The sequence below is a fragment of the Kuraishia capsulata genome, genomic scaffold (assembly GCF_000576695.1).
Source record: "Kuraishia capsulata CBS 1993 genomic scaffold, Kuraishia_capsulata_scaffold_3, whole genome shotgun sequence".
Lineage (NCBI taxonomy): Eukaryota > Fungi > Ascomycota > Pichiomycetes > Pichiales > Pichiaceae > Kuraishia > Kuraishia capsulata.
Genome location: NW_019172952.1, coordinates 513,208 through 529,333, shown reverse-complemented (window position 1 = coordinate 529,333; position 16,126 = coordinate 513,208). Strand labels below are relative to the sequence as shown.

The 16,126-nt window shown below is 46.9% G+C and overlaps 6 protein-coding genes across 6 annotated transcripts; 4 read left to right on the top strand and 2 right to left on the bottom strand.

The window, feature by feature from the left end:
• Nucleotides 1–2,436: 2,436 nt before the first annotated feature.
• KUCA_T00002523001 (uncharacterized protein) lies at nucleotides 2,437–2,583 on the top strand (the record flags this gene model as incomplete). The annotated part of the gene is made up of 1 exon (XM_022602782.1): nucleotides 2,437–2,583. The coding sequence occupies one exon, from the start codon at nucleotides 2,437–2,439 to the stop codon at nucleotides 2,581–2,583; it is 147 nt and encodes a 48-aa protein (XP_022458553.1).
• A 2-nt stretch (nucleotides 2,584–2,585) lies between these two features.
• KUCA_T00002522001 (uncharacterized protein) lies at nucleotides 2,586–4,964 on the top strand (the record flags this gene model as incomplete). The annotated part of the gene is made up of 1 exon (XM_022602781.1): nucleotides 2,586–4,964. The coding sequence occupies one exon, from the start codon at nucleotides 2,586–2,588 to the stop codon at nucleotides 4,962–4,964; it is 2,379 nt and encodes a 792-aa protein (XP_022458552.1).
• Nucleotides 4,965–5,444: 480 nt separating this feature from the next.
• KUCA_T00002521001 (uncharacterized protein) lies at nucleotides 5,445–6,488 on the bottom strand (the record flags this gene model as incomplete). Its single annotated transcript, XM_022602780.1, has 1 exon — nucleotides 5,445–6,488. The coding sequence occupies one exon, from the start codon at nucleotides 6,486–6,488 to the stop codon at nucleotides 5,445–5,447; it is 1,044 nt and encodes a 347-aa protein (XP_022458551.1).
• A 3,025-nt stretch (nucleotides 6,489–9,513) lies between these two features.
• Nucleotides 9,514–13,002, top strand: KUCA_T00002520001 (uncharacterized protein; the record flags this gene model as incomplete). Its single annotated transcript, XM_022602779.1, has 1 exon — nucleotides 9,514–13,002. The coding sequence occupies one exon, from the start codon at nucleotides 9,514–9,516 to the stop codon at nucleotides 13,000–13,002; it is 3,489 nt and encodes a 1,162-aa protein (XP_022458550.1).
• Nucleotides 13,003–13,114: 112 nt separating this feature from the next.
• KUCA_T00002519001 (uncharacterized protein) lies at nucleotides 13,115–14,797 on the bottom strand (the record flags this gene model as incomplete). The annotated part of the gene is made up of 1 exon (XM_022602778.1): nucleotides 13,115–14,797. One exon carries the CDS (start codon nucleotides 14,795–14,797, stop codon nucleotides 13,115–13,117), a length of 1,683 nt encoding a protein of 560 aa, XP_022458549.1.
• A 418-nt stretch (nucleotides 14,798–15,215) lies between these two features.
• On the top strand, nucleotides 15,216–16,013 carry KUCA_T00002518001 (uncharacterized protein; the record flags this gene model as incomplete). Its single annotated transcript, XM_022602777.1, has 1 exon — nucleotides 15,216–16,013. One exon carries the CDS (start codon nucleotides 15,216–15,218, stop codon nucleotides 16,011–16,013), a length of 798 nt encoding a protein of 265 aa, XP_022458548.1.
• Between the last annotated feature and the right edge of the window lie 113 nt (nucleotides 16,014–16,126).

Here is a 16,126-nt window from a genome sequence, read left to right as displayed (position 1 = left end):
TCGGCAAATAGCCACGCAGTCCACGCCTCTAAATCGACCTTGCACGACGGCCGGTTATACCATCTCGCATAGTGAACTGAGTGTAATGCATTGGTAGCAACCACACCTGAACTGTTGCTTTGTTCACGGACTTATTATACGACGTTTGAGTGCCCTGAGTTGGTTGGGTGAATAAAAATCATAGGCGTAAGGGGTAGCGGTCAATCAGCCTGGGTGTTTGCATGCGCCGATTCATGTGGCAGCTAGAATTAGCCTCACAATCACGTTCCCCTCAGCAAATCTCATATATCTAATATTTTTGGCCACAAAATGTTTGAAAACCCTAACTAATGCCAGAATGTGGGTCTTGGTAGCGTGAATCCCCAAGTTGTGAATCGTGAATGCGTACAGAAGTGCAGATCAGCAGCTCCTTTACACAACTCAAAAGGCAAAAAGATGCGTTCCAAGAACGTTTCCGTCCACGTGCAGTATTGTTCGGATAATTGGGTGCGTCGATAATGGAAACTTGAAAACAAGAAAATTGGGTCCACCAAAAAAGGAAGATCTCTTTCAAACTTTCGACCGCAGCAGGTCGGCAGGTAGGGCTTTGATTTGGTGGAGACGTAAACATGGCCATGTCGGATTCACCATTGGCACTTCACGAGTACGCTATTATGTGGGTCGTGGATCCTTTGCTCCCAGCACGATACGAATCAGTAGCAAACTCGCCTGGTTGCAGATTAGGCCACTGAATCTTTGCTTGGCTAACCTTGGCATGTGTTCTTCCTTTGCTTTTTTTTACCGTGGTAGGCATGCTGCTTCTCTGGCTGCGGTGACTGCCATGCATGACTCGTCTATTTTACCAAATCCGTCCCACCCACTGGGGGCAACCGCACATCAATCCGAGTTGAGACTGAAACGTATTATTATTTGTGGTAGCAAAGCCAGCGGAAATGTTCGTGAAATGCATTCAGAATGAAAATGCTTTGTGCCGAGTATTGACCCGGCGATCTCTCTGGCTGACCATTCGGCTGTTACCAGCGCAAATTGTAGCCTTATTTTTCTCTTCAATTTTTCGGAGGATCAGTTATTTGGATTATGCCAAACCGAAATATTCAATTCCAGCGGGTTTTTTCAACCTTCGTGATTCATCTCATTCTCATCAACTGCACCTAAATGACAATAGGAGGCGGAAGGGGTTTGCATCCGGCGCACATCTTGCCTAATTCGTATTTTTGGTCCCGTTACTACCACATTTTCGTTGCTAGTTCGTGTTGCTTCGCATCGGGAATCTAAAATCTTACATCGTAACAACTCCGCTGGTATTGTCGATAATGCCTTAATGTTGGTCTAATATTGGTCTAATATTGGTCTAATATTGCAGCGAGTTGCGGTAAATCGTGTTCGTGCCGTGTACTGGGCCATGGAATTTAGAAAAAAAAACACTTTGTACTGGAAACGGATTTGTCTGATTTACAAGCGTGGCAACTGCGTGTTTACCAGATTTAGATTGTTGACCTCATTTCAAATACGCTACCCCAACCTGATTAAACTTTGTTGCTGGATGATGTTTTTTCCATTGCATATTATTGTGGTTCAATGTACGCAAAAGCAAAGGAAACGCAACAATATTGCAGATCTTGATTAGCAATCAAGAGGAAACCAGCCAGGTCCTACACTTGTTTACCTTCGGGTATTGTTTCATCTCCAAAAAGATATTTCGTCAGGTACAATCGCTTTCCCCTTTTTGACAACAAATATTGTATTCATGCACGGCGCTTTAAGTTTACACAAAGCAAAGTCCGCCCTCCTAAAATCGGGCAGTTTCATGAAGGAATAATACCCTCTCAGATCCAACGCATCATGCATGATGCCGCAAGGTTTCAGGAGAAGATTGAGCGGTGCACTTGCCAAGTCCGGTTTGCACATTTTCGTTCCCCCACCCATTTTCGTTTGAAAAAGATGTGCACCACCGAATTTGGCTTCCTGACTACAACTTTAGCATGTTGTAGGGTGCTTGTGTGTCTCTGTAGACTTGAGAATCTCTTTTACTCACAAGAACTCCAAACTTGGAATTCAACTGGTTTTACTGCGTGGTTGTCTTTGAGTTTGCAAAAGTTTGAAATTCGCGCAATGAAAACAAAACTAGTCCCATTCCTTTTGCACTTCACTCTTGTTAACCTTGTCCATGGTGTAGACACCATCTATGACAAGAACTTGTCGAGTACACTGGACAAAAGGGACCATTCTAACCCTCCAGTTCCCTTCGAACTCTATGATGAATACGGTGATGAAGCCACTGGTTTTAATTCGAAGCCTTTTTACCCCTCTCGTATGTGAGATACCTTGTTCATATCAACGGAATTATGTTCTGATTCAAGTTCTTTAGCACTGGGTGGCAGGATCGAGCATGTATGGCAGGACGCCTATAACGATGCCAGAACGCTTGTTGAAAAAATGTCGATTTTGGAAAAAGTGAACCTGACAACAGGTACCGGTTGGGGTTCTGGCCCTTGTGTTGGAAACACGGGCAGTGTTCCTCGTCTAGGTTCGTATGACCATGAGTTGAGCCACAGAAGCGGCTTTTTTTGCTACTTGTACTGACAATGCCATCTTTCATAGGAATTCCCTCCTTTTGCCTTCAAGATGGTCCTTTAGGTGTAAGGTTCACCGATTTTGTCACAGACTTCCCATCTGGACTAGCGGCTGGTTCTACATTCAGCAGAGGGTTGATGTATCTGCGTGGAAAAGCCATCGCTCTGGAGCACAAGAGAAAGGGAGTAAACGTAGTGCTTGGGCCAGTTGTTGGTCCAATTGGACTGAAAGCAGCGGGTGGTCGAAACTGGGAAGGGTTCGGTGCTGATCCGTACTTGCAAGGTGTTGGCGGTAGTCTGACAGTACAAGGAATTCAAGATCAAGGCCTGGTAGCCACTGTAAAACACTTGATTGGAAATGAACAGGAGATATTCCGCCAAGTCGGTGAATGGGAAGACACAGAATGGGGCGGATGCCTTAAGGAGTCCATCAGCTCGAACATCGGGGATCGTGCAATGCATGAGGTCTACCTTTGGCCATTTGCAGATTGTGTCCATGCAGGAGTTGGATCTGTTATGTGTTCTTATAATAGGGTCAACAACACATATGCATGCGAAAACTCGGCACTGTTGAATAAACTGCTCAAAAGTGAGCTCGGATTTCAAGGCTGGGTCATGTCGGACTGGGGCGCCCAACATACTGGAGTCTATTCTTGTCTCGCAGGTCTAGACATGTCGATGCCCGGAGAAATCATCAATGACTGGTGCTCTGGGAAAACTTACTGGGGACCTTTGCTTACCAGAGCTGTTTATAACCAAACAGTTTCACAAGAAAGGTTGAGTGATATGGCCACACGTATTTTGGCTTCATTTTTCATGGTTGGTGGTGGAAAGCTGCCATGCGAGGATTCAGAACCCAACTTCTCTTCCTGGACTTATCATACTTACTCCCAACAGTACATTTATCAGCATTATGGCCCCATTATCCAGGTCAACTGGCATATCGACGCTCGTACTTCTTTCACCGAACAAACTGCCTTGAAAGTTGCCAAAGAATCGATAGTCTTGTTACGAAACACAGACAGTCATCTGCCTATCAATTATGAAGACGGAGTCCGTCGTATACTCATTGCAGGAATTGCTTCTGGGCCAGATCCCAACGGTTTCAACTGCAAAGACCAGAGATGTGTTAATGGAGCAATGACTTCGGGCTGGGGATCAGGATCAGTGAACAATCCTTACGTCATTACACCGTATGAAGCAGTCGCACAAAGAGCAAGAAAACAAAAAATGGTAGTTGACTTCAGCTCTGAATCTTATGATCTGAGAGAGGTCCAGAACCAGGCAGATTATGCTGATGTTGCAATAGTCTTCGTTACAGCAGTTTCTGGGGAGGGTTTCATAGAAGTGGACGAGAACTACGGTGATCGCAAAAACGTCTCTCTGTGGCATAATGCTGATGAACTGATCAACAAGATTGCCGACAGATGCCGCAGGACAATTGTGGTGATTAACTCTGTGGGGCCTGTCGATATTGATGAGTGGATAAACCATGACAACGTTGTTGGAGTCTTATGGGCGGCACCTCTTGGGCAGTTTGTTGGTGAAGCACTCGCCTCTATCATATTTGGAGAAGAGAACCCATCTGGACGTTTGCCATTCACAATTGCTAAGAAGACAGATCATTATGTTCCAATATTGACTGACCCAGGTGAAGATGGTGAACCTCAAGACACCTTTGATCACGATATCTATCTCGACTACAAGTTCTTCGACAAGCACAACATCAATCCATACTTCGAGTTTGGATTCGGTCTATCTTATTCAAGCTTCAAACTCGGAGACCTGGAAGTTAGCGAGGTGAAATGTCCATCTGAGTATCTTCCGCGTCCGGCTCCTTACCTAGAGCCCGTCAAGATGTGTGGTGACGATATCTGTGACCCTGTTGATGCCTTGTTTCCTTACGAGTCTTTCAACGCCGTACCAGGTTTTATTTACCCATACTTGTTTGATCAAGACATTTATTCTTCTGATAGTTTTGAATATCCGAAGAACTATATCCCAGATCAACCTTCTGAGCCACCTATTGCAGGCGGCGGCCTTGGAGGTAACCCTGCGCTGTGGGAAACCCTCTATAAAGTCACCGCTGAGGTTTACAACAAAGGCGATCTAAGCGGCTCTTTCGTCGCACAACTCTACATTGAGTTCCCATGCACTGCTGTCGCATCACCTTCCAAGCAGCTTCGTGGGTTTGAGAAGATCTTCCTGGAATCAGGAGCTAGCGGAACCGTTTGCTTCGAGATCTTACATCGTGATCTTTCGTACTGGGATACCCATTCGCAAGAATGGGTAATTCAAGAGGGAACGTATAAGATCTACGTCGGCTCCAGCAGCCGCAAGCTGGACTTGGTTGGTGAGATTGATATCCAGACCGAGGAGGACAAGGGTTAGTCTCTTCCTTAAGCAAAACATGGAGCGATTTTTGGCCCATATTTCGAAGTCATCTGACTTCAAACGTCGCTTACCCATTGCATTTTTCTTTGCTTGCAACCATACTCTTTGTATAAAAGCTACAATCATAAAATTCTAATCCTTCCGAGAAGTCCAATGAAGCTATAAATCTAAACTAAAGTTACATTCGTAAAAAAATAAACGCAGATGGGAAAGTAGACAAAAACCGAATAGATGATAAAAATCCGTGAATTGAGCATCAGGCACTGAACCGAACCACAACAAAAAGTGAAATAGAACCAAGATGAGTCGACTAAAAAAATATGAGTCTGAACCGATAAACAGTTCAATGCTGACATGTAGTGAAATGAAGTGCGAAGTGAAGGTAGGGAGGAAGGGATGGGCAATAGGGACGTGGAGACTGGCGATTTGACAGATGCCAAGAGTAATAATCCTCAATCTCCAATTTGTTTGCCTTCACTAACGCGACCCGTGAACGTCCCTCTGGAGATTCACGTGCAACGGAGGAAGGGACAAATTGGAGATAGGTGGCAGCGACAGGCCTTGGACCTGGTGATGTTGCTGGAACTGTTGTTGATGTTGTCTTGGCAAGCCCGCAAGAACCACCTGGGGAGGTGGAGGCAGATGGCTGCCGTTCACGTTGGAGGACGAGAAAGGTGGTGATATTGGCGCGGAAACGGGAGGGATGGAGTAAGTCGGAAATGGCAACGAGGTAGTGTAATTCTTTATGGCATAGGCGTTGGATACCGTGCCTGTAGATGAGGCCGACGACGCCGAAGAGGCAATAGAACTGACCGAGGAACCATTAGCAGACTGTTGAGGAGAGTTCAAATAGGTAGGAGGTGATGAGGAAGATCTCATCTGATAAACTTGCTGGTCAACTGGGTAGTTCCAGTACTGTTGCTGGTGTTGAGCCTGTTGATGAATCCGCTGTTCCTGCTGTTGCTGCTGCTGTTGCTGTTGCTGTTGAGCGAGGAAGTTCTGCACATTCAAGTTGTGGGTCTTGATGGCATGTCTCGCCCGACAAGCTGGACAGTTCTTCTTGACTGCCCTTCTAGGAGTGTACTTGTAACCAGGGTATTTTTCAGCATGTTTCTTCTTCTCCTCCTCAGCCATTTTGTTCCAAAAGGACTTCTCCTCCACTGAGAGATTTCTCCAGCGCTTACCGAGTTCACGTGAGACATCTGGATTAGTCTTTATTATTGACCCCTCCTCCAACAAGGCCTGGTGGTTCTTTTGCCTGAACAAAATGAAGGCATTGCGTGGACGTGGTATGTGGTTGCCTTCTGCCTTGCACGTGCACTTGTCCATGGCCGGAGCCAGATCGGTGGATCTGTTGGCGTTGAACTTGTGCAGCTGGGTGCTCGCTGAAGTTGGCGAAGGTGATCCTGAAGATGGGGGTGAAATGGCCGAGATTTCCATTTGAGGTTGTCCCGAACTTATCATCACCATTTGGGAGAGAGGAGGTAGCGAATGTACCACGGGGGATTTTGAAGGTAACATTGGGGTGAAAGTGGATTGGATGGATAGGTGCGCTGGAAGAGCGATGGTGAGACGATGTCAAGTCGGGAAGACACTATATTAACCCAGTCGCAAATATGTTCTGTTCAGAAATAGCTAGACTAGTTTACGTCTAGTCAGGTCAAGCGGTGATAGATGTACAGTGGGTTTATGATGACCCAGTGACACTAACGAACCTTCAAATAAAATCGCAAGAGAAAACGGTTGAAAAAACAAGTACGTCAGAAAAAGTGGACGGCAACAAGATTAAATAGAAACTTGTGTGCCAAAATGGGAGCATGGATTTGCTCTCAGGCATGGCATTCATTATCGGTGAATCTGTATGTACGCTGATAGAAATGGATGCAGGGGGTTACCGGCTTTGATGTTGGTACTTTGTCCTTTTTACCTGCCTTTTGGGAGTCACGTGAAGGAAATCCGGAAACTCTTGTTTACCAGCCTCACAATCTTGCATATGCACATCGGGCCGCCACTTCCGTACCACACCTGAAGTTTCCGAAGGACCTTGACATTATACTCGTACGTTAGCGTTTGCTTTCGGGAGAAAGACAGATGCGTGGCGCCGTTCGCAAACTGAGAGATAGTAAATTATAGGTAGCCGGCCCAACTTCCGGATATGGGAATTGTCACACAAACAAAAATACACACATCAGCAAGACCCAAGGACACACAATTAGTAATGTAGCATCATATATTGCGATTCCGATCTTCGCGAATCCATGTATTGTCAGCGGGACAAATGCAAGTTGCATAAACGTGCTGCCTGCCCAATGTTGTCACTTTCGTTTTTTCCACCGTTAGCTCGGTCCTTGCACATTCAAACTCCACTCTTTTACCACAGAACTATATCCGCCATTTAGGGCGTGTCTCCACAAAGGCTGAGGCTCTTTTCTTCTTTTCGTATAATGCAGTCTGGTTTCCTTCTCGGACTTGTTTGGAGCACACAGCACTGCAAAGGTCGGTTAATCTCAATCGGCAAACTGAATTAAGGCACAATGCATGGCCCTGTTTATTCCGCCCACCTTTTCTGATCTACCTGCATCCTTTTGGATTGCCGCTATTTCTTTTCCCACCAACTGACTCAGATTCTTCACCCATACACACCCCGCATAAGTACTGTAAATATAAATACATTGTGGTTCATCGTTAAAAACCGCGAGCTAATAGGCCGTAGAATGCCATTGAAACAGGGTACCTGAATGAAATTTGACTCCATCCTCCCATGCTTATTTAGAAACGGCCATCTGTGGAGTCCAATTAAAATTCTATAAATCAAATACAAGGGATTCCTCCCCTCCACCTGTTCTCCACATGCTTTGCAGATGTGGTGGGGGCAATATCTCAGCAGTACCGAAATATCGACAAATTAAGAATTGTACGAGCAGCGCAGGGATTTCGGAAAATCGGAGTATTTCACGTATCGTACGTCATTTAAACGTGCAAAACCGTCCCTTTGTTTGTCCCCATTTAAGCCTTTTGTTCTTTGGCCCTAGCATGACGCTTTGGTCTTAGTTTTGCCCACCGTGCACTTGAAACTGGGCTCTTCCATAATTTTTTGATTGTTTGTCGGTTTCCAGAAGCTCTCCAGCCACCAAAACAGTTTAACCATTTGAACCGTCGGGTGGAATAAAACGGGGAAGTCTTGGCATATCTATGACCCTAATCTTGGCAGCTTCACAACCATTGAAGCACATGTACACTGGATGGTGATGAAGCTTCTGGGGCTCTTCCTTGATTGTCTTTTCCAAGACACTTTTAAGCATCTGAGATTTCAGGTGAAATGAAATCTCTATTAAAGTACGATCGCTTTTTTCATCAAGGTGTCGGCATCTTTTCGCGAGATCCTTCCGTTCTTTTTTTCCTTCAAGTTCTCTCTATTTAGCCGCGATTACAGTGATCCCGACGTGCTGTTGCTTCTAAGTATAAACAAGAATCTAGATTTGAGACCATCTATTACTCTATGCGTTACTTTTTTGGCATATACCAGGAGTAGCCTGGAAGATTGCATCGGCTGCCACAGAACACCGTTGGGTACCATATGAATGGGCTCACTTTAATTGCTAATTCCAGCGGGGAAAATGCCCACGAAAAGCCCCAAAACTATAGACTGAAACTAACAGACCATCGCGATGACAAAATTGTACTCTAGTCCTATTCCCGTAACTCGTGAAGCTCCATTACCCCACACCCAGTCTTTTATCACTGATCTCCGACACTATCACAAGAATCTCCCAGATAGCTTTGAGCACAGATTAGGAACTCCCCCATACCGTATGCTGACGGGCTGAACATTTAGGGTTCACTATAAAGCGCGCAACGTCTGGAAACTCCAACCAAGCTCTTCCAAGAGTCTCCTAGACGCATCCCCACTTAGCTATCGGCCATGTAAACCGACCGAAAGTCTCACAGAAACGCATCAGCATTGAGCAATACTGCATATATATTTTAGGCTTAGGCTCGTGCGTTGAGACTGCTGCCCCACTTCGCTGCCAAGTGTATATAGACATGCATCATGACGTCTTAAACGGCGGGTAAAATTAGTCGTCTGCTTTCCAGGACTTCCATTCGTGCGCTTTTTGACTCATGGAACATGAATCCGACCCACACAGGCCAACTCGCATATTCTATGCCTGGTCCTAAAAAAATCTACCCTAACCCTACCCATCAACGTGCCAAACCGGCTCTGGTTACTCCAGCCGAGTCCTGCTGCTCCAGGGTCTAAAAATAGCGTGCACCACACAACCGTGCGACTCATTTCCCCTTTTGGACAGGAAAGCTTAAATGTTCCCCCACCTTTAGCCCGCTGAAACGTTATTTATCCGTAATGGTGGGGGCACGCCCTTGGGTTTTTTGGCCTGGGTGCACTACCAGAGTTCTTGTAGCCGATGCACCGCACGCTATCCTTGTTACATATTGACATTCCCATATCTGTAAGTCCAGTGACTGTTACCTTTCCGCAGCTGAAACAGCCCGTTATTCCTGCATTCAGTCTTAAGGTGTATTGGTTATGTGGCTTGATACCAACTCTGACGGTCAGTTACGCGCCAGTTGGCATGCCTTGGTGTTGATAGGCATTGTTGGTCTCGCACTGAGCCAGGTGTGGCTCTACACAATCCATATATTCCTTGGTTCCTTGACAGGAATTTGTCTTGTGACCTATGTGGTTTCACATAGACCTAAAGTGAAGCCAAAAAAAGACTTGAGCTCACGATTTCCACGACTGGCGTTCACCTCAGAGTCCGCCTGGTCCAACGAGATTCGCAAACTGAGCAAATCGAGCACCAAAGATTCAGAGGAGCTACTCTTTTCATCAAGCGCTGCCATTTCTGGGACTTTAGAGAAAATCCTGGAGTCTGTAACCACGTCTTTCATCGATTCGTGGTTCACCCACATTACGTCTGATCGCAGCTTCCCTCTGGAGCTGCAGCATCAGCTGCGAATCACGATTAGATTATTGGCCCAACGACTGGATGATTTGGACTTGGCTGAGTTTGTCGTCTTGAGAGTGCTGCCACTGGTGACAGAGCACTTTGTGAACTTTCAGAAGGCCGAAGAGATAGTGATGAATAGGCAAAACGTCATTCTGAACAGATCCCTGACCAGCTCTTCGGATTTGGACTACGTAGTGGCATCAAACTATAACAAGGGAAAGCTGCATCCCGTCATAAAGCTGAAGAATGTCGATCTCGACAGTCTCAGGAAGGAATATATATCTGCCAAAGTTGGCAGACTGCTGCCTGTATTGTTCTCAAACCAGGAGATTTCGTCCCCTCCGGTGTTCGTGCTGTTGAGGGAGATTCTCACATGCTGCGTGTTGCATCCGTGTTTATCCTTGCTCTCTGAGCCTGATTTTTGGAACCAAACCATTGTTTCATCTGCTGGTAAAGTCGTGAGAGACCAAGATCAGGTGAAGCAATTTATGACAGTGCTAGACAAACACTCCAAAAATCGGCCCGTGGATACCCTGACGTTGAAGAGATTGGCTTTATCCACCGACAACGTTGAATTCAAAGAGATCATCAAAGACGTGAAGCACTGCAAGTCGATATTCGAGCTGAAGCAGTACAGATATTACCTTTCACTCGAGATCAACAAATCTATAAGGGAGCTGGAGACTCGTCAAACCAGCAACTATGATTTATGGAAAATTTACAGCAAGCGACTGCAAATACTGAAACAGGAGACGAATAACTCCATATCGCAACTCTCGCAGAAGGCTGATCTGCTCAAATCGAGCGAAGACAGTACAAACTTCAATCCCAGCACGATTCCCCGGAACTATCTTGAGATGAAGATAGATTTTTTGCAGATTTTGAACAATCCCAGCCTGCTGAGTTTCTTTATGGAGTTCATGGAGCGCAGGAATAGAACCGTTCTGCTCCAGTTCTGGCTCACGGTGAATGGGATTAACGACCCTTTGGATACACTCAACACAGAAGACTCTTTATTTCCCAAGACCGATGCCATTGAAGATGACACCGCCCATTTGGGTCAGACCAAAGACATAATCTCCATTTACAACCAGTTTTTCCAAGAGAAGTTGCTCAAGATTAACCAGGATACTTTTGAGACTGTTTCTGAGTTTGTGAAGTCTTGCGATGGAGACGAAGTCGATGTCCACCTTTTTACGCTGGCTCGTAAATCGGTACTTATATTACAGAAGGAAGTGTTCAAGAGGATGAATAGAACTGACCTGATAGCATTCAAGCAATCCGAGATCTTCCTCAAGCTTCTGGCAACTGAAGAGTTTAAGACCTCGGACGATTATGACAGATCTGGATTGGATAGCGAAGATCTTGCTTCAAGTTCACACAATCTTGACAGTATTATGCCAACGAAACAGACAGAAGACACCGTTCTGAAGGCCGTGGAGGAAGCATTGAACGAGATCATGACTCAACGCGAGAAGATCCCCATGACAGCCATTGGTTCCGAAGGGTCTTCGCCTGGCTCATCTGTTGCCGATTTGCCCAAGAATGGAAGGTTATTGACCCCAGATCTACAGCGAGAGGTGTTCGGAATGGACAGCTCTACGCTTTTCTCTGAGATCGGAGAGAACGACAAGTTGTTTGATTCAGATACGGAGAACGACGAGGACGAGGACGATGAGGATGATAGATTATCTGTTGGGTCTGTGTCATTGGCGCAGAGTCAGGGACTGACCGTCGCTGCCCCAGGAGATCTGAACCTATCGGAAGAAATTGCCAAATTGAGCAAAGACGTGGAGAGACTCGAACAGCAGGAATCCATTCTGGAACCTCTGATAAACAAGGCCATGTTGACGAATAATCAGGCCGAGTTGAAGATCCTGAAGAGATCGAAACTGGGACTACAGAGAGAGATTCAGATGAAAGATCTACAGAGACAGCAGTACATCGTCCAGGAAAACGATAACAGTCTGTTTGGGAAGTCAAAGGTCAGCATACAGAGCTTCATCAGTGACGTTGAGAACGATAAGGGCAAGGAGTTCATCCTGTATATCATTGAGGTACAGAGACTGTCTACGAAGGATCCCAGCGTGGTCACTGCTGGCTGGGTAATTGCCAGAAGGTTCAGTCAATTCTACAAACTCAACGAGTATCTGAAATCGAAATATCCAGAAGTGAAAGACCTGCCTTTCCCATCGAGAAAGGTGGTGCTCAAGTTTCAACAGAAATCACTGGTTGAGGAAAGAAAGAACCAACTGGAGCAGTATCTACAGAAGCTGATCCAGATGTCGGACGTCTGCTCGGATCGCCTTTTCAGATCGTTCTTATCCTCAAAGGTGTTTTCGCTCGAACTCAATGCCTCATTGAAAAGCGAGACAAAGGTCAACAATAACAGGAAGAACATTGCAAACAAAATTTACAGCAGGATATCTGCTACTAATGGCCTTCTGATGCTCCCAGCCACATTTGCGTCCGGGTTTGGTGGATCGTCTGATGACAAAAATGGGGATAAGTCCTACGACGAAAAGTTCAAGGAGATGAGGCAGGAATTGACATCGTTTGATAACGATGAAGGAAACGACAACGAGTCCGTGCCTTTCGTTAGACCCATATGTGACTTCCTGACGGCTGTGTTCTCGTTCGGACCTGCAGCCAGGAACGGGTGGTTGCGCGGGCGTGCTGTGTTGGTGGTGCTTCAGCAACTACTGGGCTCCACCATCGAAAAGATCGCACGAGACTACATCGGACTGTTAAAGGGTAAGGTATTCATCAACGAGTGTCTAACTCTAGTGAAAGATAAGCTATGGCCCAATGGTGACGGTAATTTCAGGCAATCTGGAATTCCCAGGAACCAGGCTGAAAAAACCCAGACGAGACAGGAAGCCAAGGTCTTGCTCGAGCAGATGATAGTTGAAAACTGCTCCAAGCTGTTCGGACTATCGCATTCAAAGCTTGCCTCCAATCTGTTCATGAGGATGCTGCAGAACGAGATATTGAACGTACACCTAGTGTACGAGATTTTTGACGAGCTTCTCAGGGAGTTGTTTCCAGACGTGCTCGAAGAGTAAAACGCGAGCTCTTGGTTCTATTGGCGTATGTTGAGTGCCGGAATATTGCCAACAATACCCCAGCTCATTTGTATAACGAAAAGATAATGACCACAACGATAATGTCAATTTGCTAGTTTTGTATGCCCATTGCCTTGATTCGCTCCACTTCAGCCTTCAAGGCTTTCAAGTCGCCCAGTATGTTCTCTCCGTTTCCCGAGCCGTAAGCCGAATCTGCCCCGCCCGGTATCATCACAGGTGGGCTGGAGTTTTTCCGCGACCTGGGTGGGGGTGGAGGAGGATTCAGCCTGGACCCAACGGTGGCAGCTCGAGATCTTGGTGGAGGCGGTGGAGGAGGTGGAGGAGTCTGGGACATCATTCTTCCGTTCTGGGCTAGCGGCGACGAAACAACGGGACTCGAGGATATGCTGAATTGCACTGGTGATGATGTAGCTCTGTGTCTTGGTGGAGGTGGCGGTGGCATCAGCCCGTTGGCACTGCCGGTAACCTGAATCGATATTGGTGGAGTAGCCGATATCGGACCTCCAGTGAGCTGCGTGACTACGGCCGGCGTGGGCTGCGGATTGACGAGACTTCCAGTCGACTGGGTCGCCAAAGGCTGCGTATAATCGAAATACGAGTTTGCAGGCGTTTTCTCAGGCGAGAGGTTACCCTGGTCCAGGGCCGGCGACAAGTTGCCGTTCTGGTCGAAGAATGCAGACGGTATGTTGGAAGGAGTTCCATGGATAGACACACTATCGATGTTCACGTTCTGGAAATGATTAATGGAGTCCTGCATGTCCCTCAGCTCTTCCTCTTCATTCTCATCTCTCTGAGAAGACGATACTTTGCCGAGGAGCTGTTCCATCGGAAGAGACCAGTCCAGACTGCCTGCAGTGGGTGGATCGTCAACGGTTTCAACCTGGGTGACTATTTGGTCTGAAAATTTCACCTGCTTTCCGCCCGACCGCTTCTTCTTCTTCGGACCACTCTCATCCTCGGGCCGCCTGCCTGTCAGCATGAATGCGGTGAAGCTATCGATGTCCAGCTTCTCCTTGCTATCTTCCTTGGAATCCACACCCATCTCGTCGTCAACCTCGTCATTGGACCCGCTTTCCTCGCTCTCCTTTATCCTCTTCCTCGAGAGAATGGATATAGGCTTTGGAACGGGCGCCTGCACCTTTATCAGCGACCTGGACGGAGGCTGGCCCTGGAGACAATGGGCCACCAGCCGTAGCAATGCAAAGAACTGACCAATGTTCAGCGAACGTGCGGACTTGGAAAAAATCCTCTGTAAAAGCTTCTTCAAGCTCGGGATAATCCCGAAATTGTTCATGAACTGAAACACGTCTTCCAGGCTCACCGTTTTGCTCTCTCGCCTGGTGAGCATATCGCTGTACCAACGGAGATACGTCTTTGCCTCTTGGCTGGTCAATTGATCAGCGGTCAACGACAGAGGAATAGACGGGTCATCTTTGAATTCGATCTCATCATTTGTTCCGTTCATACTCTCGCTGTGCTGCAGTTCTGGCGTGCTTTGGGCCTCGGGCGTCCTCAACCTGTCAATGTTATCAGCACTCTGCACTCGCCTGTTCATGTCATGGTGTACCGACGTACTCAGTTTCTCAAACAACGAATCAAACTTGAGATGCGATTCAGGGTGATGTGAGCTCTTTGCAACCGAAGCCAGGTTCAGCGAACTCGAGGAGCTGGTCGGGGATACCCCGAACGACACAGGAGGAGGGGGGGTGGCCGTTCCCGTGGTCTCGCTCTCTATTCCTGGTATATTCAACCAATCAAAACCGAGACCTGACATTTGCGCAAAATGGCTTGATTCTGGAAACTTTTAGGGATATTTTTTAACAACGGGGCGCAACTTAGCTGACTTCAAACGTGGCTCGGTACTTATCGTATCCTGCTCAAAGTCGTGGTCAACGCACTTTAAAACAATCAAGCCCCGCGAGACAATTCTGGTATGACTAGAATATAGGCCAGCTAAGAGTGTCTAAAATCTCTGAACCGCTTTTCAAAACGTTTAAAACCAGGTTTTGACCACTTTTCACCAGCTAAGTTCTTTGGGGATATATTGCTATAGGCGATCTCCTCGCAACCGGCAGGCGTGTACCGCCCAGGCCAGATGGGCCTGTGCGAGGGACGACTTGGAGGCCGGCCTGGAGACCAAGTTCAATACCCAAGCTCAAGACTTGTTGTATTCGCATTTGGCTCTGCAAGATATGAACGTGAGAAAGCTTCAGACTGCAAAGGCCAAAAGGCCGCTAGCGGCTTTTGCAGAAAGCAGCGACGAGGAAGAAGCTCCTCCTGCTCTTAAGGTTACTCCAAAGTTCAAGATACCGAGGGTGACCGCACCCAAGAAGCCCGATATCGCGGAAGATTCGTCGGCTTATTTATACGACGAGGTGTATGACTCTATAAAGAAGGACGACCCCCAAAATCAACGGAAGAAAGCCGAGAAGGGCGCGATATACATGGATAAGCTCTTGAAGGCCAAGGAACAGCGACAGAGAGACAGGCTCACGGTGGAGAATTTGAAGGTGGCAAAGGAGAGAGAAGCCGAGGGTGACTCTTTTGACGATAAAGAGTCCTTTTTGACGTCTTCGTACAAGAAATACAAAGACGAGGTGGAGCAAACATTGGCACAAGAAGCTGCGGAAACACGCTCGGGCGTCGGACAGCTGGTGCAGAGAATTATGCAACGAGGAGGTGATGTGACGGCTCCGAATGTATCTTCTGGAAAGGTTTCAGAGCATTCTGAGACACCAGCAGCCACTGAGGTCAATCCTGCCGAAGGACAGGAGCTGCAAGAGGAGCCGTTAAAGTTGTCTGGCGGCCTAAATATTATGAAAAAGCCTACTCAGAAGCTCAGGCAAGAAGATGTTTTGGATAAGAACTCCAAAAAGCATCCAGAGAGCCACGAGGAGAAAGTGATACGGTTCCTACTGAAGCACAGGACTACAGAAGAGCAGATACAACAGGCCAGAGACAGGTTCCTAGAGCGCAGAGCCAACAGATAATACAGTAATGATCTTGATGACAAAACAAATATAAAACCTACCAATCCGCAACAAAAACCGAGTTGCCTCCCCGTACGACCATATCAGAGATTGGCTTATCTCCATTAAGATAT